This window comes from Melanotaenia boesemani, chromosome 23 (genome assembly GCF_017639745.1).
Source record: "Melanotaenia boesemani isolate fMelBoe1 chromosome 23, fMelBoe1.pri, whole genome shotgun sequence".
Lineage (NCBI taxonomy): Eukaryota > Metazoa > Chordata > Actinopteri > Atheriniformes > Melanotaeniidae > Melanotaenia > Melanotaenia boesemani.
Window position 1 is genome coordinate 6,171,975 of NC_055704.1, and position 23,859 is coordinate 6,195,833.

At 44.7% G+C, this 23,859-nt stretch overlaps 2 protein-coding genes across 7 annotated transcripts; one reads left to right on the top strand and one right to left on the bottom strand.

Moving 5' to 3' along the window:
- The first annotated feature begins 1,282 nt into the window (after nucleotides 1–1,282).
- gstt2 (glutathione S-transferase theta 2) lies at nucleotides 1,283–8,572 on the top strand. Of its 2 annotated transcripts, none has more exons than XM_041977051.1 (5): nucleotides 1,283–1,561; nucleotides 1,986–2,073; nucleotides 2,136–2,307; nucleotides 8,028–8,204; nucleotides 8,291–8,572. In XM_041977051.1, exons 1-5 carry the CDS (start codon nucleotides 1,438–1,440, stop codon nucleotides 8,435–8,437), a joined length of 708 nt encoding a protein of 235 aa, XP_041832985.1. In that variant the 5' UTR covers nucleotides 1,283–1,437; the 3' UTR covers nucleotides 8,438–8,572. The 2 variants fall into 2 exon arrangements, with proteins under 2 accessions (XP_041832985.1, XP_041832986.1); XM_041977052.1 differs by having other exon boundaries at nucleotides 1,286–1,561; nucleotides 2,157–2,307.
- A 2,755-nt stretch (nucleotides 8,573–11,327) lies between these two features.
- Nucleotides 11,328–23,819, bottom strand: chek2 (checkpoint kinase 2). 5 transcript variants are annotated; one of them, XM_041977048.1, is made up of 16 exons: nucleotides 23,650–23,818; nucleotides 23,235–23,331; nucleotides 22,887–23,153; nucleotides 22,687–22,811; nucleotides 22,471–22,603; nucleotides 21,519–21,609; nucleotides 21,345–21,441; nucleotides 21,079–21,132; nucleotides 20,862–20,926; nucleotides 20,327–20,426; nucleotides 20,163–20,249; nucleotides 12,600–12,763; nucleotides 12,400–12,515; nucleotides 12,173–12,258; nucleotides 11,931–12,020; nucleotides 11,328–11,502 (listed from the first exon to the last, which is right to left on the bottom strand). In XM_041977048.1, the coding sequence occupies exons 3-16, from the start codon at nucleotides 23,146–23,148 to the stop codon at nucleotides 11,386–11,388; spliced, it is 1,587 nt and encodes a 528-aa protein (XP_041832982.1). In that variant the 5' UTR covers nucleotides 23,149–23,153; nucleotides 23,235–23,331; nucleotides 23,650–23,818; the 3' UTR covers nucleotides 11,328–11,385. The 5 variants fall into 5 exon arrangements, with proteins under 5 accessions (XP_041832982.1, XP_041832981.1, XP_041832983.1 ...); XM_041977047.1 differs by having other exon boundaries at nucleotides 23,671–23,816; XM_041977049.1 differs by lacking the exon at nucleotides 23,235–23,331 and having other exon boundaries at nucleotides 11,328–11,499; nucleotides 23,671–23,819.
- Nucleotides 23,820–23,859: the final 40 nt, after the last annotated feature.

Consider the following 23,859-nt stretch of genomic DNA (forward strand, 5'->3'; position numbering starts at 1 on the left):
CTAACTCTACTGCCACCTCCAACAAATGATCAGATCCATCACTGTTGGCAGGGATAGATGAGATAGTAAGCATGCTGCTGTTTGTATTAGATCTCTGATCGAATAACTTCATACTAACATCTGTACTAAACAGCCTCCGCCTGCATCGGTACCGCTGAGTCAGTGGTCGCCTTTATTCAGCTCTGGAAAACTGGTTAAAAGTCCCTCCTCTTCTGCTATTTCAGCAAGATGGTGTCCGTTTAGTGCGCATAGTGTCCCATCATTTCGCACTAGATTTTTGGCCGAGTTTAGGGCAGCATCCGGGTACTTTCAGTGCATTGAGTGAGTTTTTACTGAAATTTCTGTGTCAGTGCACTATGCACTTAAATGTAGAGTTCGAAGTATAGAAGTGTGCGAATTGGGACACACCCCTTGTTAATATGTTACTGTAAGTTGGGTGTTTAGCTGGAGGTCTGTGCTGATCAGGTGGGCAGATAGGGTTGTTAGGGTAGGCTGTTGTTAAAGCTGAGAGGAGTTTCAGTGCACTGAAGAGATTAAAGACCTTGCTTCGCAACTGCATGAGGCAAAAACGCCTTAACAATGTGGCAGTTTGTCACATACATCAAGAAATAGTTGATGCCTTGAACAGGAAGAAACTCTGCCAGGAATTTATCTCTGCCAATGATCACAGACAATGTGTTTGGAAACTTTGGCTGAGTTCATTATGTTGACCCTTCTGTGGTCTTGCTGATCACTTTTCATTTACAAATTCAATGGTTCTGTGCTACACTTTTAAATAAAATTTAATATTTGATTAGTTATGCTGAATAATGGCCGTTTTATTCAGTTTCTTCTCACCTGTGATGCTAGTTTGACCTGCACCCCATTGGGTGGTTCTATGTAAATGATGATATTCCATAAGTAAAATTGGTGGGACTGAGTTGGTGTGAAGTTGACTAACAAGGTGTAACACAGAATTGGGTCATACTGTTTTGCTACATGCTTTACAACCAGTACTGATTCGATAATCATGGTTCAGTTTTAGTGGCAGGTCATAAAGGGGGCTGGGATAATTATAATATAACAAAACACTGTTTTTAACGCATGTTAAAGTGCCATAAAATTGCGCTTTTAATGCGCGGTCATTGAACGCTGCAAAAAGCGGTGTTCAGGGACTGTTTTGTCAATAAATATTGCGCTTTTAACACCAATTTTCACACATAAAATGGCGTTTTTCCGCCGTTTCATTGTTAGCGTACTATTTGAGGGACGAATTTTGACCCCCTTTGCTTGCCGTAAGCTGAGTGGACTCTGGTGCAACTGTATCGTGCGGGACGGCCTGCAGGGAGAGCACGTGAGCAGACGGACCGCAGGTACACAGCAGAGGAAGGAACGCTCAGTGTTTTGGATCGTGCAGTTTATTCCGCAGGGTTAACGGGTAATAACGGTTCCGTCTGCATGGCAACGGGTAGGCTCGTAGAGGTGTACCTGGACCTGCTGTCGCAGCCCTGCCGGGCGATTCACATCCTGCTCACCTGCAACAAGATCCCGCACCGAGTCCGACCCGTGGCGCTGCGCAAAGGTGAGCCGCTCACCGGTTAACAGAATAACTAACCAGTTAACTAACCAGCCAACTACCCAGCTAACTAACCAAACGACTAAGCAGCAGTGTGAGATGTTCCTGCTCTCTGGAGCGTCTGACCTCTGCTCCAGTGACTTTTCCCCCACTTCCACCAAACTCCGCTAAAAAAAATCCGCACTTCCAGGATTTTACGAAAATGTTTTAAATGAATGACGTCAGAAGGTAAATACAGACATAAACTAATCTGTATGTGTTAGTTAATAGATTCGGCTCATGGTTTAACTCAGTACGTGTTGGTGCTGCTCACCTGAGTTACAGGTGTGTTCAGTCGGAGGTTGGATCTGGACAGAAATGTGTGAAATGTGTATGTGTTGGCAAACAGCCGCGTGCCAATGTTAGGACATTTAAAACAGATTGTTTGCAGGAGAACATCGGAGTCCAGAATTCACTAAACTGAACCCCATGCAGAAGGTTCCTGTCATGGTGGACAGCGGCTTCGTCCTCACAGAGAGGTGAGCCAGCGCGTACGCACGCACAAACAAACACACAAACACACCCACACCTGCTCTGATAGTCTGACTGTAAACTGTCACAGCGACGCCATCCTCAAGTACCTGGTGACCAAGTGTGACATCCCCGAGCACTGGTATCCACGGCAAATGGAGCGACGAGCTAGAGTGGACGAGTACACGGCCTGGCACCACACTAACACACGGGCACGCGCCGCCAAAGTCTTCATTCTGGAGGTGACAACATGCATGCACATTTTTCATTTGTTGCCATGGAAACTGCAGTTCTAAGGAATGTGAATGTTCTCCAGGATCTTTAAAGAACTTTCCAGGAATGGTTCTCCCAGATCCTTGAAGGACTTTCCAGGAATGGTTCTCCAGGATCCTTGGAGGACTTTCCAGGAGTGGTTCTCCAGGATCCTTAAAAGACTTTCCAAAATTCTTCTTTGGATGTTTCTGCCTTGTGATCCCATGTTGCTTCAGTAATGTTGACTGGTTTTGGAAAAGAATGGCGATGTTGAGGTCAGTGGTGTTAATAACTAGGTCAGTGGTGCTCTTAACCAGGTTAGTGGTTTTAATAACTAGGTTGGTGATGTTATTAACCAGGTCAGCGGTGTTAATAACCAGGTCGGTGGTGTTATTAACACACCAGTGCAGACCTGGTTTATTATTGTACACAAGACAGTTATGAGCAACACGGTGCATCACCTACCTGTGCGCAGTGAGACGGTGCGTGCGTGTGTCTGAGTTGCAATAGAGTGTGTGCCCTCCATGTTAATTGGAAGAAACACACACAAGTCATGCCCTACAAGTGTGCAGTGGAATGGTGAAGCTAATTAGTCTGTGTGCAAAACGCCACCCTTCTTCACACATGTAAACAAAGGCCTGCCATGGGCCCACTTTCCAAGGTCCATAAGTACCCAATCCTGGGGTCTAGAGATGTGAAATTTAAACCACGTGGTCCTGGTGGCATGTACTACCAGCGTGTGAAGTTTGGAGTCAATCAGACAAGGTAAAAAAATCGCCAAAAAATTACCTTAAAAGTGTTAAAGTGTGAAAAATTAAGCTATGTCCAATCATCACCATCTTCACACCACATCTTCCTGACCCCTCTGGGGACCCCACCTTCCAATTTCAGCAAAATAGCTCAAAGTATGTGGGAGTTATGCTGTTTGGAAGAAATGTGTACACGTCTAACATTGAGCTTCAGTTCAGGTTCGTGGACACAGGCTGTAACTGGGTCATATTTTGTCCTAGAGGGCTGAAACTCACTCGGTGGACTCAGATAAGTGCACTGAGTGTGTGATATCAATTTCAGCTCAATATCTTTGAAAATAACCACTTTATGGCCTCTGTCCTCAAACTCCACCTGACCTACCAATGTTAAAGTATTAGACATGGACACATTTATTCAACCTGGCCTAGCTTGGCCACTTTTTATGCTAGAGACCTGAAATTTTTACCAGTTGTTCTTTGTAGGAAAGGGAGGAAAAATAAGGAAGGAAGTCTGAGAAACTTGATTTTTGGCTGGATTTTGGGGTCAAGCCTACATTGTTTGTAGGAGCCATATGTTGGGTTATTTATTTCCCACTTGAAGTATGTGTGCACTTGCGCAGTGACACCACCGGTGGTTGTGGGTGGCACTGTGGGTGGCACTTTGGGTGTGTTGAGGTTATTAATGAGTGTACTCACCTGTGTTGGTTTGGGGCCTGGAGCATGGAGACAGGGTGAGCTTGAGCTGAAACTTTCTATTAACCGTCATCGTCATTGTCACTGTCATTGTATAATATTAACATCAGTTAAATGCATTATTTTCATACAACCTTATGCATCCTGAAGCTCATTAAACAAAGTAGTGTATGCTTCTTGAGATTGAGATATGGATGTAAACAATAAAGCATTATGACATGTGCACTTTTAGCGTGACGCGTTTTGGATAAAACCTCAAGTATCAGCCTGTCGCGGTGTTAAAAGGTTAAGATTAAAGTTGGTGCGCCACAATATTATTCAATGTATGCGCATTCTGGACTAACAGAGGCACAAACACACTTAGTAAATATTTTATATGTGTTTTATGCTGGAGTACCAGGGGCACAAGGAATATCTCCTAACAGGGAGATAATAAAGTATTTATTTCAGGTTTTCACTTAATTTTACTAATTCTTTTACTTTTTTTCTAGACTACCAGGGGCACGACCAGAATTTAATGAAATTTTTCTGTTTCACTCTGGAGTACCAGGGGCACAATAATTACGTTCTAACAGTGACCCAATAAAGTATTCATTTCAGGTTGCCACTTGATTTTACTCATTTTTAGACTTTTATTTCTAGAGTACCAGAGGCACGAACAGAAATAAGTGAAATTGTGTTTGAAAGTTTCACTGTGGAGTACCAGGGGCACAAACGGGACTGTCTTCTACCAGGGACACACAGTGTTTATTGCAGTTTTCCACTCACTTTTAATCATTTCTAATGTGTAATTCTAAACGACCAGGGGCACAAATGGGACTTTGTGTACTTTTTTCAAAGTATTTCACTGTGGAGTACCAGGGGCACAAACGGAACTGTCTTCTACCAGGGACACATAGTGTTTATTGCAGTTTTCCACTCACTTTTAATCATTTCTAATGTTTAATTCTAGACGAGCAGGGGCACAAATGGGACTTTGTGTACTTTTTTCAAAGTATTTCACTGTGGAGTACCAGGGGCACAATGAGTACTTGGTGATATCACAGCCATGCTTTGTGCAACATACGTGGAACTTTTTACATATGTTCCTCAACTCCCTATGAGTAGATCCTGTGAGTTTCAGCTCAATCTGTGGAGAGTTATGGCCCTCTGTGCACCGTGCGTTTCTCCCCCGCCTTTCTCCGCCTTCTCCCCGCAGCAGAGCGCTGCAATCCCCGCCAGCGTGCGCTCTGTCAGCCGCTGATAGGTGCTCGACCAACTCTCGCTTATAACTCCCTAAGCGATTGTCCTAAAATTTACACACAGGTTCCCCAACGGCCTGTGATTAGATTGTGTGAGTTTCAGCTTGATCTGTGGAGAAATGAGCGAGTTATGGCCTCTGAACGCGGTTGAGTTCACCAGGGCGTTCCTCTGCCTTCTCCCCGCAGCATAGCGCTCCTATCTCGCGCAGAGTGCGCCGCGCGGGTCGGTCAGACTTCTCTCGCTCATAACTCGCCAACCGTTGATCATTCTGAAATTCTGAAACTTTTCACACATCTTCCTCAATATCCAAAGAGTGTGTCCTCAAACCTGAACACAGGTTCGACCATGCAACCATGTACAGTCCAGTTATGTCAGTTTGAAAAAAGGTGTATTCGTCTAAGACTTTATCATTGAGCGTCAGGTCAGGTTCGAGTACAAGGCTCATAACTCGATCGTATGCGCACATAGAAAGCTGAAACTCCAGATATGGACTCCTGAAGTTCCAAAGAGTGTATGACATCAATTTCAGCTCGATCTGTTCAGAAATGACCACGTTATAACCGCTGTACACGAACCTGAACTGATGCCCAATAATAAAGTATTAGACGTGGACATTGGGTTTCTATCTGTCATAAATCGGTCATACATGATGCTAGGGTGCTCAAATTTGCACTGTTTGTCCATTGTGAACCCTTCTATAAGTGTACCAAGTTTGAAGAAAATCGTGAACAAGGTACAGTCCACTTATATCAGTTTGAAAACAGGTGTACACGTCTAAGACTATATTAGGTTATGGAAAAAAGAAAAGTGCCTGGAGTGCTGCTTGGGTGTAAAAAAAATGGTGGTATTCCTCTGGTGCTCTTCAGTTATGGGATCCAGTAGAATTAATGAAAAGATTACTGAGGCACTCAAGAAGATGGAAGATAAAAAGCCTTTATTAACTCATGGCTAATCTATTAAAAAACACATCCACGCCAGCGTTTCAGCCTAAGGGGCCTTCATCAGGGCGAGTGGCAAAATGTTTGTCTGGTAGCTTAATTCTTGAATATATAGACAATCACCAGCAGCTGCTCTGTGTGGGCAGGTAAATGGTCACATGGTACCCGTGGCCTGCCAATGACAATCACAGTCAGATTCTTTAAACAACAGGTTAATACAGCATAATATAACAAGATTCAACAGATATGTATAGAAACATCATATATCAACAAAAAAATAAATAAATATTGTTCATTTCTTCTTCAAGGAACCACAGATTAATCAATTACATTACAAGACCCTTACAAAAAAGGAGAAAAATCCAGTTCCCCATTCAAACCTGGGTACTGTGTCGCTTTTAGTGTGTAAATCCAAAATGCTTCTCTTTGTAAGAGTTTTTTAAGTCTGTCTCCACCTCTGATTGGGTTTTCTATATGCTCTATTCCAGATACCTTCAATGAATTACAATTACCATGGTTAGCATCAAGATAGTGAACAGCCATAGGATATTGTAGGTTACCAGTTCTAATTGCATGTTTATGTTCAGCCAACCTTGCTTTTAATTTGCGCTTTGTTCTTCCGATGTAGAAGCAAGGTCTAAGTCTAAGACTATATCAGGTTAGTTTTAGGACTCGGTCATAACTCGGTCATACGTGCACGTTGAAAGCTGAAACTCGAGATGCAGACTCCTGAAGGCCCAATGAGTGTGTCACATGAATTTCAGATTGATGAACAGAAAAGAACATGACTTAAAGCCCAAAATCCAAGTGTCAGACTTGGTCCCTCTCTTCAAACACGCACAACTTCCCCATTCTTGAAGCTAAAAGGCTCAAATTTGGAAGGGGGGTTCCTTGAACCCTCTCCAACATTGAAGGGAAATTTGGGCTATGTCAGACAAGCAGAAAAAGAACACCAAAGCGAAATCGGGGACCATCGCAGAGTTCTGGATTTTTAAAGATGGCCGCCATGACGTTTTTAGTTCATAATTCCACAACGCCTCGTCCCAGAGAGGTGAAACTTGACAGGACATATCCGGCAAGGTCCCCTGCGTGTGTCCTGCGAGTTTGAGCCCAATCCGTTCCGAAATGAGCGGTGGTACACTCAGTACCAGGACAGAAACCGGTCCAGTACCAGGACAGAAATTGGTCCAGTACGAGGACAGAAACTAGTTCAGTACCAGGACAGACGCTGGCCCAGTACCAGGACAGAAACTTTTCCAGTACCGAGACAGAATCTGGCCCAGTACCAGGACAGAAACTGACCCTGTACCTGAATAGAACCTGGTCCAGTACCAGCCTTGTAAATGTTCCAGTACCATGACTGAAATTAGCCCTGTACAAGGACAGAAACTGGTCCAATACCAAGATAGGAACTTGCCAAGTACCCGGACAGAAACTCATCAAATATAAGGACAGATACTGGTTCATTACCAGGACAGAAACTGATCCAGTACAAGGCCAGAAACTAGTTTAGTAACAGGACAGAAACTGGTCCAATACCAGGTGTGAAACAGGTCCAGTACCATGACTGAAACTGGTTCAGTACCAGGACAGAAACTGGACCAGTAACAGGACAGAAATGAGTCTAATACCAGTACAGAAACTGCTCCAATAGCAGGACTGAAATTGGCTCAGTACCAGGACAGAAACTGCTCCAGTACCAGGACTGGACTGAAAATAAGGGAACAATCTGAAACTGTCCAAAGAAAATCTTTTAGACTTTCAGAAAGCTGGATAACTCCTGACGAAGACTAGAACAAGGTCAAAGATGAAGAGGCAAGGACTAGACTAGGACTAGTCTCTGTGGTGCGTTTAAAGACTAAGATGAAGAGGAGTCTAATCTCTGAACAGATGGTCTGAGCAAGACTGAATAGGACAATCTTATAGTAATTTATCAGAATCTGGTTTCTTTTATATTTGTTGCCATGAAGTCATCCTCATCAGGTTGAAGGCAGAAGTACATTGGCAGCTGGAAATACACTTCTGCTAAGGTCCAGAGAATGAATACGATCACACCATCCTCACCTGTCTCTGGCTCTGCCCCCTCAGGTGCTGCTGCCGACACAGTTTGGTGCTCAGGTGGATGAAGAGCGTCTGAAGCTGGCGCTGTCGGAGCTGGATGACACGCTGGATAAACTGGAGTCCATGTTCCTTCGTCGGCAGCCATTTCTCTGTGGCGATGACATCACCGTGGCCGACCTGCTCGCCATCTGTGAGCTCATGCAGGTCAGATGTTTGTACTGCTCACGTGTTGGGGAGGGGAGAGTGGGGCAGGATGTCTGATACTGAGCATGCTTACTGTGTGTCTGCAGCCTCTGGGAGGGGGGCGGGATGTCCTTAAGGACCGCCCACTGCTGCAGCGATGGAAGAATCGCGTCCAGTCAGCTGTTGGCGAGTCATTCGATGAAGCTCATGCTGTGCTGTACGGCGTCAGGGACCGTCGCCAAGCCCGGCTTTGATGTCACCGAGGGGCAGGGCATCATTATGACCCTCAGTGTAGCAGATTGGTTGGAGGAGGGGTTTGATTTCAGATCAGTAATTTGAAACTTTAAATTTTATAACAATCAAAATGTTTAACAGAAGCTTAAGTCAAACATTTGTTTTAAAGCTGCCTTCATTATCATCATCATCCTTATCGTTATCAGATTTTTTTTGTTTAACTGTTTGCAATGAAAACATTAATAAAGTTGATTTTATATTTATTTGTCATTTTTTTGTGGTTGCTTACCCACTAAGCTGTCAAACTGCCTCACTGTCGTCATGACAACGGGTTCAGGCTCATGTTTGTAGGCCGTGGAATTGTTCGTATCTTTCCTCTTGGGTTGGTGAATACCAATTTCTGTTAAGTTGAAAGGACAACCAACTGCTTCCACTTTGCAAGGAAATGCCCATAAAAGGTGAGGATGGGCTGTGTGCAGCCAGAGGATGAAAAATAACAAACATCATGACAAAGTGAACCTGGACAGCAGCCTGGAGTCTGGTCCGATGAGCACGTCAAGAACCCCTAATCCTAACAATCCTCTGGTGCCATGGCTAAATGTAGAGCAGAGTTTCATTACATAACACCTTTTCCTCCTCCATCCTTCTGAGATGCACCTACGAAGCGAGTGGAGATTGATCCTGACAGGTGTTTTTAACCAAGAAATAACTGAGATTTCTTAAAACTAATTTATACAAAAAAGACACTTTAATTATTAAAACCACATCCAGCAGCAGGATGTGGGTAGTAGCAGTAGTAGTAGTAGCAGCACTAGTAGCAGTAGCAGCGGTAGCAGTAATAGTAGCAGTAGTAGCAGTAGCAGCAGCAGTAGTAACAGTAGCAGAAGTAGCAGTAGCAGTAGTAGTAGCAGCAGTAGTGGTAGCACTACTACTAGTAGTAGTAGTAGTAGCAGCAGCAGCAGTAGTAGTAACAGTAGCAGAAGTAGCAGCACTAGTAGCAGTGGTACCACTAGCAGTAGTAGCAGCAGCAGTAGAAGTAGCAGCAGCAATAGTAGTAGCACTAGTAGCAGTAGAAGCAGCAATAGATTGGAGATTGGAATTCACCAACCCAAGAGGAAAGATTCAAACAATTTTATTGAAAAAGAAAAAGTACAACTTGAGGCCCAATACGATCTGTATCTGTTGCATAAGTAGTGCTGAGGATGGACAGCTGCTCAGAGGGTCCAGAACAAACCACCTTAACGGAGAAGCCAAAAGCTGCTGCTCATCACTGTGGAGCCTCCAGTAATTTACAAGTAGATTTAGATCTGGGGTATTCAACTAAATTTCAGGAGGGTCCAAGCCTAAACTCTCCGTGGGGTCCATATCCGCTGGATCTAGCACAAAGATAGGATTCGTAGAAAACATTTAGTGGCAACTTTAACAGGTATTTTCTAACTTTTATAACATGAATCTTTAAAATACACTTCACTTCCAGTTCTTTAAAGAACAATCTTTGACATTCTCATTTAGAGAAACAACCTGTGATAGACTGGCACCTGTCCAGATGTACCAGCCTCTCGCCTGCTAACTTCTAGGACAGATTCCAGCTTTGTGCGACCCTGAATTGGACTAAGCGGTGTCCATCTCAGACAGCAGGGTTCCTGTAGCGGTTCCCTTGAACAAAAAGCAAACTAAAGCTCCAGCTTTTGCTAAATGATGCGTAACAAGTAGCCAATCCTAAAAAGCAATCAGTGTTTTTTTTGTCAACGATGATTTGATCACCACCTGGTGGTGAGTTAGCTCAGATGGTGGGGTAGGATGCCGGTGAGGCCTGGCAGACCCAAGCGTGTTGTGAGGGTCTGCTGGGAACGTCTGGCGGAGTCCCCCTGTCAGAAAGAGTTTCAACTCTCATCTCCGGCAGAGCTTCAACCATGTCCCAGGTGAGGTGGGGCACATTGAGTCCGAGTGGGCTGTGTTATGTACCTCTGTTGTTGAGGCGGTCAGCTGGAGCTGATCACATCTAGTGGTATGGTAGATGTGGGTTCATGCACAACAGCACAAAATTCAACGCACAGTTCTTAGAACTCTGTTCTTATTACTTCTCTGTCCGCATGCCCCTTCTGTTAGAAACAAAAAGAATCTTAGTGTGTTCACCCCACATAATCGAACAGGAGTGTTGCGCTTGTATGGCCAAAAGATAGAAAAAGTTTTGTCATTTACAGGACAACACAGGTCACGTGACACGTTTGTTTGGCTATTGTTAGCAACTGTTAGCAGGTTAGCATGACTAACAGAAGAGATCGATCCATAACACTCGTCTATCTAGAAAGCCCTGACACCAGATTCAGTGGCTTTTCCGATTTCCACCGTGGACTCGACCACAAGGTGCAGAAGGATGGATGTAGCTGTGGTAGAGTTAATAGCCACGGTTAAACTCCAAGAACAGAACTAAGAGTCCAATGGGAGACAGAGCTGCTGAGGAATGTCCCATGATGCACTGGGCACTTCTACTTGATCTCTCTGCTCCTCATCCTCCATGTAGAAAAGTGACAGTATCAGCTTCATTAATGTGGTTCTCCTCTCTGTTGGTCTCTCTTTCCCGTCCTCTCCACCCCAACCGGTCCAGGCAGATGGCTGCCCCTCCCTGTACCGCGTCCTGGTTCTGCCAGAGGCTTTTCTTTCCTGTTAAAAGGGAGTTTTTACCTTTCCACTGTCGCCTCTTGCAGCGTAGGATGGAGGATTGGATCAAAGTCAAGAGTTGATGCAACCTGTTAGTTTTCCTTAGCTAAGTTGTTATTGATTATGAATTGGCTTGGACTGATTTGTCTGTAAAGTCTTGAGATGTTAAGTGGGGCTATACAAATAAAGCTGAGAGCTGAACATGAGCAGAACAGATTCACATCTTCAGAACAAACATCAGACAGAATCTCATTAGAAAACGGCTCAGCTTTAATACAAAAATAAACATATTTACACAGCTTCACTTCTACACAGAAACAGGGGGCGGGGCTTCGCTCCGCTTAGCAGGTTGTGCTTCATCATCCTCATCTTCTCTTCCTCGTTTCTTGCCTCTGGTTTCTCCTGCTGCTGGCTTTGCCTCCTGCTGGGAGAAGAGGCAGAGTCAGAGTTCAGTTGTAGATTCCAGCAGATTTTCCCACAGAAACAAACTGATTTAATCATCGTCAATCCAAAACATCAAACTTTATGACACAAATCCGTCATCACCTGATGAAGCAACACAAGATGTGCTGCAGCTGGAAGTCACGGTGCTCATAATGAAATAATTTTACACATCTACCAGCTTCTGTTCCAGTGGTTGGTTTTAACTACTAGTCCAGAACAAACTGAAATTTTCCAGCTCAGACAGAAGAGCAGAAATGAGCTAAATGTGTAACATTAGCATCGTGCTACCTCTGTCAGCTCCTGGCTGCAATGCCTGATGGTCCATTTCAACATTGAAGTTTACTGCAACTGCATCAGTTTGTAGTCAAATATACTGAGTACACTGAAAGTGTGTACATGTATGGTTACCATGGGAACGGGAGCTGGGTCAGGACCAGGGCCAGCATCTCCTCCTGATGGGTACATGAGCCTGTGAGCGGTCCTCAACATCTCCTGATCCTACAACATGACAGATACAATAAGCTCCCTTCACTTCCCATCAAGCACCACAGTCCCCTCCAATGCCTCACTATTTATTCTAATATAGACAGAAACCACTGGTTCTGCTGCTGGGGGGAATTATACCAGACTGGACTGGTGTGGTACTTCACCTGTAACCAGGGGTGCTGCAGAGCTTCTTCGATGGTCATCCTCTTGGTGGGATCAACTACTAGCAGCTTCCTCACCATGTCTTTGGCTGAAACACACCATCAGATGAGATTATCACTCAGCAGTAACAAGAGCAGCACAAAGTTTCTGTGTCAGCTGATATCAGAAGGTCATGAAGATTTAACCCTTTCTCCAGCTGAACCTGGTGGTCCTACTGTGGTGGTCGCACCTTCATCAGAAACATGTCTCCACTTGGATGGAACCATGGTGAACTCTCCTCGGATGATCTGCTCGGTGACCGAATGCTCACTGAACTGTTCGTGGAACGGAGCGTAACCACTCAGACTGACGGACACAGACGGAAACATTCAAACCTCAAACTCAAACATGCAGTAAGGAGGTGAGGCAGGTGCACGGGATGGAGCCTACCAGACAAAGAGCAGCACGCCGAGGCTCCAGGAGTCCACGGCCAGGCCATAGCCAGTGGTGGAGGCGTGGGTGAAGACTTCAGGAGCCAGGTAAGATGGAGTCCCACACAGAGTCCTCATCAGCACCGCCTCCTCCAGGATGCGTGACTGGTTGAAGTCTGTTACCTGGCACCACATCAGGTCACAAGTCAGCCTTAGCAAGTCTAGTCTCAAGCCTCTGATCTCAAGTCCATGTCTAGTCTCAAGTCTCTGATCTCAAGTCCAAGTCTAGTCTAGATCCTCTGATCTCAAGTCAAAGTCTAATCTAGATCCTCTGATCTCAAGTTCAAGTCTAGTCTCAAACCTCGAATCTCAAGTCAGAGTCTAATCTAGATTCTCTGATCTCAAGTCCAAGTCTAGTCTCAAGCCTCTGATTTCAAGTCCAATACTAGTCTCAAGCCTCCACTACCGCTTACCAATTGTTCAGAATGCTGCAGCCAGACCTTTAACCGCATTTATGATGTATAAAAGATGGTGGGCATGTGGATGCAGCGACCCTCTCTGTCCCAATAGCTCAGTGTTTTCGTCCCGTTTCTTTCGTGAAGTTTTAAGTTTTTGTCTGGTCTTTGTGTCTGAACACTAGGACAGTCGCCAGGTTTTATTAGACATTGGCAGACATGCACTGGAAAACCCTTTGTCCAACACTCTAGTGGGGACTCTGAGGGTGCAGGGATTACACCACTGTCCTGCAGCTATGTCAGACCAGACCACTGACCCTCTGCTAGAGAGGAGACACCAAAAGCAGTGAGAGGAAGCAGAAGAGAGGCAAGTGTGGAGGTGTCCATGCTAGGCTAGCAGCAAACCCAAGCCGCCCAGCCATCCCCTCGATTCTCCTGGCAAATGTACAATCCCTGGACAACAAACTGGATCAGGTACTACCGCTGAGTAGTGATGTTACGTCTAACATAAAAGCCCCAAAGCCTGAATCGAGGAAAGGGGGCGTATCCATATGAAGCCTGAAGCAAAGTCCGTATTATTTTCCTGAACATCACGTGACCAAAGACAAATGAGGCCCCGTTTTCCCTGATTCACGCGAGTGTCTCCTGTGATTCGTTTGCTGAAAAAGCTGCCACAAATGCTCTGCGTAATTCCAGGTGACAGTGAGGTGATACAACACATGCAGCACCAACTAAAGCAAAATACATCAGTAGTTTGGGAATGATTGTATATAATACATTCCAATAACGTAAGATTTAACTTTAAACTGCTGAAATAAATGATAGCTAGATAAAATTATATTACTTTATTCATATATTTTAATATATTTATAGACAATACAGTTGCATCATTGTGTTTACATTTCCACCAATATGTAGTTTACAGGACTGCTGGACATCAAATGACCAGCAGATGTCAGTACTACCAAATAAAGTGTTAAATGGGGCCTCGAGTAATGACACTTTTAGCGATGCAATTGGCCAGAAAGACTCAACACCTTCACGGGGCTTCATTAAACCATCACTACCACTGTGGTCGCCCAGCATGAGGTGAGGGACTGCTGTGGTTTTGTTTTTATGGAAACATGGAAGAATGAAAATGTCCCGGACGCCCCTGTGCAGTTGGAATGGCTAACATGCTACCTAGCCGACAGAGCCCACAGGGGGAAATCCCGCAGCGGCGGAGTTTGTGTTTACATCAACACTTGGTGTCAGGACTCTGTGGTGGTATACAGACACTGTTCACCCCAGTGGAGTTTATGATCATAAAGTGCCGTCCTTTCTACTAACCGAGGGAATTTACAGCGATTCTACTGACCACAGTTTATATTCTCCCACCACTAACAACACTGATGGAAAGGAAGCACTCTGAACCAGTTGCGAACTTAGCCATTTGGGAGCTCCAGGCAGTCTTTCGGGGGGCCCCTGCATCTACCAATCTAATGTACCTTATATGTATATTCTATGGATATTGCAAACTTTCATATTGTCTTAAAGCCTGGATGTGTACAAATTAGGCTGTCAAATGATTAAAGTTTTTAATCGGATTAATCACAGCTTACAAATGAATCATATTTAATCACCATTCATGACTATGCCTGAAATCTGCCTGTTTTTACTGTATCAACAGAACAAGCCGATGCTACAAATATTTAGTGTTAACTGACCTTCTCTTGGGGAAACGTCAGATGTCCAAGGGTCAGTAAATGCAGCAGGTAATGTACTTCTATATGTTGTTCTAAATAATCTCTACCATGTTCTAGATCAGTGATTCCCAACCCTGGTCTTCAAGGCCCACTATCCAGCAGATCTCAGATGTCATCCTGCTGCAGCACACCTGATTCAAATTAATGGCTCATTAGCAGACTTGTGCAGAGCTTTTCAGAGATCTATTTAATCTGAATCAGGTGTGTTGCACCAGGTAGACATCTGAGACCTAGATCACTAGATTCTAGATCACAATCATATACCATCAGCTCACCAATGGTGATAATTTCTGCCATAAAAACAGCAGATGTGACGACTGAAGTTAAACAGCTAACACTGATGAAGAAACTGATAAAACTGACGATCTGGATAAAAACAGCTTTTTCCTTTTATCATTGAAGTGTAAGTGATAGTGTGCAGCAGTGATAAAAGTCCTACAGCAGCATCACCTAAAGTAAACACCTGCTGATAAAACACATCACTGGCTGCTTGTTTTACTAGTTTCTCTTCACTTTACATTGGATGATCACTTTAGTTATAATAATCAGTTCAATATTTTATAAAATCTAGACCGGGGTCGACAACCTTTACCACTTAAAGAGCCATGTGAACCTGTTTCCCACGGTAACTAAAACACTGGGAGCTACAAATCCCTTTTGAAATTTAAAATTAAATAACACTGCATATAATGTTTTTTCCTTTACCTTTATTTCCTTTATTTTAAATATAAACAAAATGTGTTGCATTTATTAAATCAATGAACGACTGCAGAGAAAACGACATTACATTTCAGTATGCAATGAAAAGATTTTAAATAACAAAGACATTGGGTTGAAGGTTACTTTCAAGGAAAATACCCAATATCTGAGTCCTTGTATTTATGAAAAAGCACAAACTTAAATTATCCACCAGCAGCAAACCAAAAATGCCGTCCTTTCTCTGGGTGCCGTCTGACGTGTGCAGTCAGTGGTTTACCCCAAAAAAAGGATTATTTCATTGAACAATGAAAAAATATGAATATTTGCAAAATAATAGGCAATTAAAATCATACTTGGTTGATGTGATTTCTGCTCCTGAACCTCAGCATACAGCGTCTCTATCTGGGCTGTATCACCTTCATCTTTACTCAGCTGTAAGCTGTCATCTGTGAGGCGTGCGCAATGTTTGTTTTTAATAAAGTTCATGTTGGAGAACACCTGATAAGATTGACAGGACTCCAAGTGCATACCTTTTCATGTTCACATGAACGTTGGGGAATGCATTCCAAGTTTCAAACACAAGTTTGTCCGGTTTGGGGAGGTTTTCAATAGAACACCATTTGTGATTCTAATCGAGAAAGGCCCTCTGACGGGTAACATCTTCAAGGTCTGCTGCCAAGCATTTAAACTTGAACACCCACCTGTCTTTGTCTGCTATGTCGGCCAGTTCCATCTGAAGATCAGGTTGACTCCTGCCAATGCAGAGGTATTTAGGATGGATTAAGGCTTAGGGTAATGACAGGGAAGGATAATGTAGTTTTTTTTCCCCTCTCTGAGCTCACAGAATTGTTTCCTAAACAACGTTTGCAGTGATTGCAGAATGTAAATACTCTGAATTCATCATGTGAGCGTCTTTGAACGCTCTCAAACTGGGAAAGTGAGACAGTGTACCTTTCTGTTAATCTCTGGCAAGCACAGTCAACTTGCGCTTGAATGCCAAAACCTCCAACTTGTGCAGGGCTGTGCGTCCTTTCCCCTGAAGAGCTGTATTCAGCGTGTTCAGGTGCGCTGTCATGTCTACCATGAAGTGTAGTTTTTCCAGCCACTCTGGCTATTCCAACTCAGGATGTGTGAGCCCTTTGCTGCTCAGGAAAGTTTTCACTTCTTTCAAAGTGTGAAAATACATTTTAACTGAATACATATTTTATTATTTTCAAATAATATCTACATCAGAGGGATGAAAAGAGCCGCATGCGGCTCCGGAGCCGCGGGTTGCCAACCTGTGATCTAGACCTAAAAATGGTCTCATGTCTGCCCCCCCTTTTCCTGGTCAGTGCCCCTGCCTGGCCCTGTATCAGGACTTTTCCAGACCCGTCCCTGCTAGCTACTATGTTAGAGAAGGTAAATATGTGACGGTGTGAACCATGAACCGCTAGTTTCCTCCTTCTCAGCTGAACCATAAACACACAAAGCAAGAGAGAAAAGCCGATCGGCTGATCACCAACAGCCATCATGATTCATGTAAAAACATGAGAGGAGAGGGAGAAAGCAGCTGCCCACCCTCCCCTCCACCCTGGACCCATTCCAGTTAGTGTACAGAGCTAACCGGTCACCCAAGGATGTAATCTGTGCTACTCTCACACACCTGGACACTGAGGACTCATATGTACGAATGCAGATCATAGACTTCAGTTCAAAATTCAACACTATCGTCCCACAACAGCTCATCACCAAACTGGACCAGCTAGGACTCAACACCTCACTGTGCAGCTGGTTGCAGGACTTCCTCAGTGAGAGGCCACAAGCAGTACAGGTCGACAAAAATACCTCAATCTCCATCACACTGAGCCAGGAGCCCCACAGGGATGTGTGCTCAGTCCCCTGCTCTTCCCCCTTCTGACCTATGACTGTCACCAACGACAGAGGTTTGCAGATAAGACTGTGGTGGTCTTATCTCAAACAACAAGCCATCTGTCAGCCATCTGTCCATGTGGTGCACCAACAACAATCTCCTTTTAAATGTCGACAAGACCAAGAAGATTGTTCTGGCGGTGCCTCTACTTCTTCCACCGGCTGAAGAGAGTGAGAGCCCCCCAACCCATCATGTGCAACTTTGAGAGCATCATGACCAGCTGTTACACTGTACCAGAAAAACCCTGCAGCACATAGAGAACACAGCGGGGAAGATCACTGGTGTCTCACGTCCCCTTCTCCTGGACATTTGTAACACCCACCTCACCTGCGAAGCAGCCAGCATTGTGAGGGACTCAAGTCCCCATTGCACAGCCTGTTCAGCCTCCTGCCTTCTGGAAGAAGGAACTGGAGCCTTCAGGCTGCTGTATCGGACCTATGAACAGCTTCACCCACCAGGCTGTCAGAAAGCTGAACTCTCTCCCCTCCCTCTGCCTCCAGATACATTTAACTCTGTTAACTTTGTATTGTTGCACTGTGGGATGGAGAGAAACATCCTTTTTACTTCTGTGTAGGTACTTACATCTGCAGGGTCCAAAACAGAGTCCAGACCATGGAGCAACAACATTTAGCTGTTATGCTGCAGTGGAGATGAAACTTCCACCAAAAGTGCACTGAAAGTACCCGGTTGCTGCCCTAAACACAGCCAAATATCTAGAGTGAAATGGTGAACATGACGCACAATAAACAGACGCCATCTTGCTGACGCAATGGAAGGGGAGGGACTTTCTACTAGTTTTCCAGAGCTGAATAATGGCAGCCAACGACTTAGTGATACTGGTGCAGGCAGAGGCTATTTTGTACAGAAGTATGGAGTTGTTCAGTTATAATTCTAATGTAAACGGCAGCATGCTACCCATCCCCTTACCCCTGACCACAGTTATGGATCTGATCGTTTGTCTCACCTGTATTTTACATACCTTAAAATAAATTAATAAGCATACATACTAACAGGGTCCGAAATAAACACTCGCCAGGCGCCAAACGTGGGTAAATCTTTTGTTTGGCGAGTAAATCTCAGAGGGCTATCCGCCAAATGGCGAGTAAATGTTTGTAACAAATTAGTCATGTTTTTCAGTCTTCCTTTTGGTGGATGTCTTCATGTTCCTCTGCTGTCTGCATGTATGAACGACGCTCATGTACACAAACATGCACTGACGCAAACACTTGGACGTGACACGACAACACGCATGCACTATTTCAGATCTGTTTTTTATTTAGCTCAAGATAATTAAGTAGGGTAAATATGTGGAGATTTTTAGCAGGAGCCGGCCAGCTTTCCAAAAGAAAGTAAGGTGAACTGGAGGATAAATCAGCAGGGCTTACAGCCCCAACCACAAAGTTCAGTGAAAAATGATGGTTTGGATATAGCGGTGCCTTCTGTCCGCTTCACGGTTCGGTTCCGTTCGCTTGTCATGTTAGGCGGTAACACACCGGCGTGTGCCGCGCTGTCAGCACAGGAGCACTATGTTGGACGTGATCTTAGCCTGTTAGCTTAGCTGCTTTCAACCCAAAGACTGACTGCATAACGAGCAGACGACAAACAGCTGTCTAATGATTAACTGATCAATAATAATGATGCTTATTATTATTACATTGATCAGTTATTAAGTTCATTATTATTATAAATCATCTTTTATGATTATTGATAGGCTATTTATAGTCAATAATTACTGATTTATTATGAATCAGATCAATAAGGTTCAAATTTATAGTAGAAAGGGACGAGTCTGATCAAGTTTTAGTTAATGAATTCAGACATTAACACTTTATCAGATAAAACCATCTTTCTTGTTGCTTTTGTTTAATGTTGCTGTAACATCCACTTTCAGTTTGGATACAACACAACAGCGTATTATAGAAATAACATGTGTCTAGAGGCATGTGTGTGTAAAATAATTTAATATTTTGGCCAGGAAAAGATATGCTTGGCCGATGGAGTTTTTCATCTACCGGCAAACTTGGCCAGTGAGTCAAAAAGTTAATTTTGGACACTGCATTCTAACTCATATTCAGCCAAACGGAGGAGGATCCTGCGCTGCCGTTGGATGGAACGTAGTTTACAGGTGAGGTTAAGTAAGGAGTAAAGACAGGTAAAATCAAGAGTTGGAAATTCATTCTGCAAATTAAAGTGGGCAGAAGAATCGCCGTCAAAACGCTAGAATGTCACTAAGTAAGTGCAAAACATCAGTGCTCCATTTGGGTCAGGACTTACCCACTGAGTGCACTACCTTCCAGTGCACTCAGGTAAGTTTGCGGATTGAGAAAGCACTCTTTGCTTTAAGCTAAAAAATTTTTCATTGTTCTCGGTATGAGAGTTTTATTTTAGAGCAGTTAAACGTAATTACGCTAATATGGAACTTCTGGTGGCTGCCTGCAGCTGTTCCGTTTTTAAAGGGTGAAAATTGTTGCTAACAGAGATGCTAACATAAGCTTCATATTTCAGAGACTAACTCCTCCAGGTGTGTTTCAAGGTGGAGTAATTTGGACGTGGATTTTTATTCCACAGACCTTTACTGCTAATTTGTCCTTGATATCAAATTTTTAAACCAAAAACTTTGATGAGAGGTGCAGCAGGTGTGCTGGCGATATGTAGTATTTGTGTTTTTGTGCGGTTATGTCAGTCCCAGACGTGAGTCCCCGTCTTTGCCAGACACACACGTAATCTCACAGACTGGACACACTGGCGTCATGAGGAAGATGAAGGCAAACCTTTATCAGACACGTGTCCTCATTGGAGGACAGCAGGATGTTCTCTGGCTTCAGGTCCCTGTGTATAATCCCCCTCCTGTGTAGGTACTACACAAAAACACACAAAGTCACCAGTGTAGCACCTGTGAGTACCGGTTACCATGGCAACAGCAGTCTAAGCTTACCTGGACAGCCCGAAGCATCTGATAAAAATACAGTTTTGCAACTGCTTCATTCAACTGTTGCTTCAACTTCACTCTGTTAAAGAGTTCTCCGCCCTCCATCCTGACAAACACAATTGGTTTAGCTCAGCATCAAAACCCACACACACACACCTATAGCTTAGCATCAACAAACAGACAGTTTAGCATCAACAAACACACATGCAGCTTAGCATAAACACAAACAGTTTAGGTTAGCATCAACAGAGTTAGTTTAGCATCAACACACACACACAGTTTAACATCATCTCATACACACAGACAGCTTAGCATCAACAAACACAGTTAGCTTAGATTAGCATTTACACATTTAGTGTAGATTAGCATCAACACACACACACACACAGATAACTTAGCATCAAACACATTTAGTTTAGAATAGCATCAACACACGCAGATAGCTTAGCACCAACACACATACACACACACAGTAAGCATAGCTTAGCATCAACACACATACAGTTAGCTTAGCATCAACACACACAGAGCTTGAACTCACATCTCCAGGACGATGTAGTAACTGTCCTCCGTCTGATAGAAGTCCTCTGTCTTTATGAGACAAGGCTACAAGAGACAATGAGATGATACAACTCAGAGACAGAAGGAATGAGGAAATGAGGAGACAAAATGAGGAGAGAAAAGAGGAAACAAGAGAAGTAAATGAGGAGAAATGTTAATGATGGAGTGTGCATCTTCTTAATTGGTTTCACACTCACGTGGTCGATCCTCTGCAGAATCTCGATTTCTGTCTTTGCATTGCGGGTCGCTGTCTGTGATTGGACAATGAAAGCAAACAGGTCACATGTTAGCTATCCTCAGCTTGCCATTGGTCAGTGCCCTGCGAGTGCCAGAGGTCATTTCTGATGTTGCACATAGAGGATGGAAGGAAGGATGGAGAAAAGGGGGGAAGGAAAAAGGTGAAGGAAGCAGGGCTGAATGAAGGTAGAGGTGTCAACCAACCAGAGCAGAAGAGACGACTCACCATCTCAGAGGAAAAGTTCTTCTTGTTAATGATCTTCACTGCAAACTTCCTGCAGGAGGATCGCTCAAAGGCCAGACGCACCTCACCGCACACTCCTCTGAAACACACACATGTTCGCTATGAACCAGGCACCGTGCACAGGAAGTGACATCACAAAAGGAGGAGGAGACTCACGTGCCAATTCGCCGAGTCAGAATGTATTTTTCCCTCAGGCCTTCAGGGAGAGCGGACTGATCATCCGACATTAGATCTAAGTACACAAACACTGCAGACGGGGACAGGAGAGACAGGGTGGAAACAGGTGAGACAGAACAAGGCCAGGTGAGACACCGAAACGACAGGTGAGACAGAGGAAGGACAGATTGGACAGAGGAAGGGCAGGTGAGACACTAAAAAGACAGGTGGGACAGAACAAGGACAGGTGAGACACTAAAAGGACAGATGAGACAGAGGAAAGACAAATGAAACAGAGGAAGGCCAGATGGGACAGAGGATGGACAGGTGAGACAGAGGATGGACTGTTGAGACAGAGAATGGACAGGTGAGACAAAGGAAGGACTGGTGAGACAGAGGAAGATCATGTTAGACACTGAAAGGACAGATAGGACAGAGGAAGGGCAGATGAGACACTGAAAAGAGAGATAGGACAGAGGAAAGACAAGTGGGTCAGAGGAAGAACTGGTGAGACAGAGGAAGGACAGATGAAACAGGGGAAGGATAGATGGGACAAAGGAAAGGCAGGCGAGACACTGAAAGGACAGGACAGAGGAAGGACAGGTGGGACAGTGGAAGAACGAGTTAGAGGAAAACAGGTGGGACAGAGAAAGGACAGGTGAGACAATGAAAGGTTATGCGAGAGATGGGACAGAGGAGACAGCTGAGACACTGAAAGGACAGATAGGACAGAGGAAGGCCAGGTGAGACACTGAAAGGACAGGTGAGACATAGGATGGCCAGATGGGACAGAGGGAAGACAGCTGAGACACTGAAAGGACTGGTGAGACATAGGAAGGACAGGTGGAACAGAGAAAGCACAGATTGGAAAGACAGGTGAGACAGTGAAAGGTCAGATGAGACAGATGAAGGACAAGTGGGTCAGAGGAAGGACAGGTGGGACAGGTGTCACCTTTATTCTTCGGCTCAGCCAGAGCCAGGACAGCGTTGCTGACCAGCGGAAGTTTTTTTCCTTTCCCAACCAGAACCCCGTCTACAAAGGTCCCATTGTTACTGTAGTCCTCCACGAAGACTTCAGAGTCCTCCTGAAAGACAGGTGGAAGACAGGTGGATGCGAGTAAATGTAGTTCCAGGACAGGCCTGTCTCCCTGCAGCATTGGTTCCTCACTTTGTAAATCCTGAAGTGCTTCTTGCTGTAGATCCGGAACTTTGTGGATCCTCTTTCATCAGGATCATCCAGGACGTAGTTACACCTGGAGTCCCGTCCAAACAGGTACTGGTCCTCTATGCAGTCTGTAAACAAACAATCAAATGTGTGCTGGTCTTCAGACCGACTGTCTGATGTCAGTGTGATGTTAGCATGGTTACCATGGCTCCTGAAGCCTCGGGCCATAGGCAGCAGGCGACCCCAGGGTTGTGGTTCTGGCTCCTCAGGGACAGATGGCAGGGTGACAGGGATGGTGTCCACACTACTCAGAGTCCCTGAGCCACTGGACGACTGGCTTCCTGAGGTCGGCCCGCTGGAGGAACTAGAACCAGTCTGAGACTGGGTCCTGGTCTGGGATGGGGACAGAGTGGACTGGGATGGGGACTGAGACGGTTCTCCCACGGATGGAATCTCTTCAGACATGTCGCCTGTGCAGACACATCAGAGGACATGTTAGGTCTTGTACTGTAGGGGTGAGGGCGGCCAAACTGCGTTTTAAATTTTCTCACTTTAACAACACTTGGCTCGTGAGTGCAAACAGCAACATAGAAACAAGTTTGAGACATCCTTCACCTTCTGATGGTTCGCTCTTTAATTCGGCTTTAACTAAACACAGAGAAAATCAATGGCTCGACGAGGACCTGACAAATAAAACGCACGAAATGCTGCACATTAACACGTGGAAAGTGGCTCTTAATTTACATTAACTGTCAGCGGAGATCGGCACGGTATGACATGAACGTTATGGACCTGCAGCCAGGGACCAGTCAACACAGGAACCAGTAATGACACAAGACCGAACATAAACCAGAACCACACCACGTGATTTACCAACTGGTGCCACATCTTCCAGCCCACCGCGCAACTTCAAACTACCATCGCAGAATGAAGTGTGCTGAGCCGTGCTGAACCGGGCTAACTTACCGACAAATCGCGTGCACTAACCGTTCAAACTGCCTGCTGCAGTCCGGCTTTACTTCGGCTCGGAACAGTTCCACAACAAACCAACAGCACACGTCAAACGCGGCACGCGCATGAGAATTTTCCCGGGATTCCAAAGGAGACTTACTTCCTTATGTCATTTTTTTTCTTACCCTGATGTCACGTGACGACTTTGGCCAATGACAAGTTTAA

Bases quoted from the DNA above. Each gene is read 5' to 3' on its own strand.
- gstt2 (XM_041977051.1), top strand. From the start codon at position 1,438: ATGGCAACGGGTAGGCTCGTAGAGGTGTACCTGGACCTGCTGTCGCAG. The intron at 2,308-8,027 runs GTGACAACATGC...CTGCCCCCTCAG, and splicing joins CCAAAGTCTTCATTCTGGAG to GTGCTGCTGCCGACACAGTT. The intron at 8,205-8,290 runs GTCAGATGTTTG...GTGTGTCTGCAG, and splicing joins CCATCTGTGAGCTCATGCAG to CCTCTGGGAGGGGGGCGGGA.
- chek2 (XM_041977044.1), bottom strand. From the start codon at position 23,148: ATGTCTGAAGAGATTCCATCCGTGGGAGAACCGTCTCAGTCCCCATCC. The intron at 20,927-21,078 runs GTGAGTGTGAAA...TGTCTCTTGTAG, and splicing joins TTCTGCAGAGGATCGACCAC to CCTTGTCTCATAAAGACAGA. The intron at 12,516-12,599 runs GTAGGCTCCATC...TGTGTCCGTCAG, and splicing joins GGCGTGCTGCTCTTTGTCTG to TCTGAGTGGTTACGCTCCGT.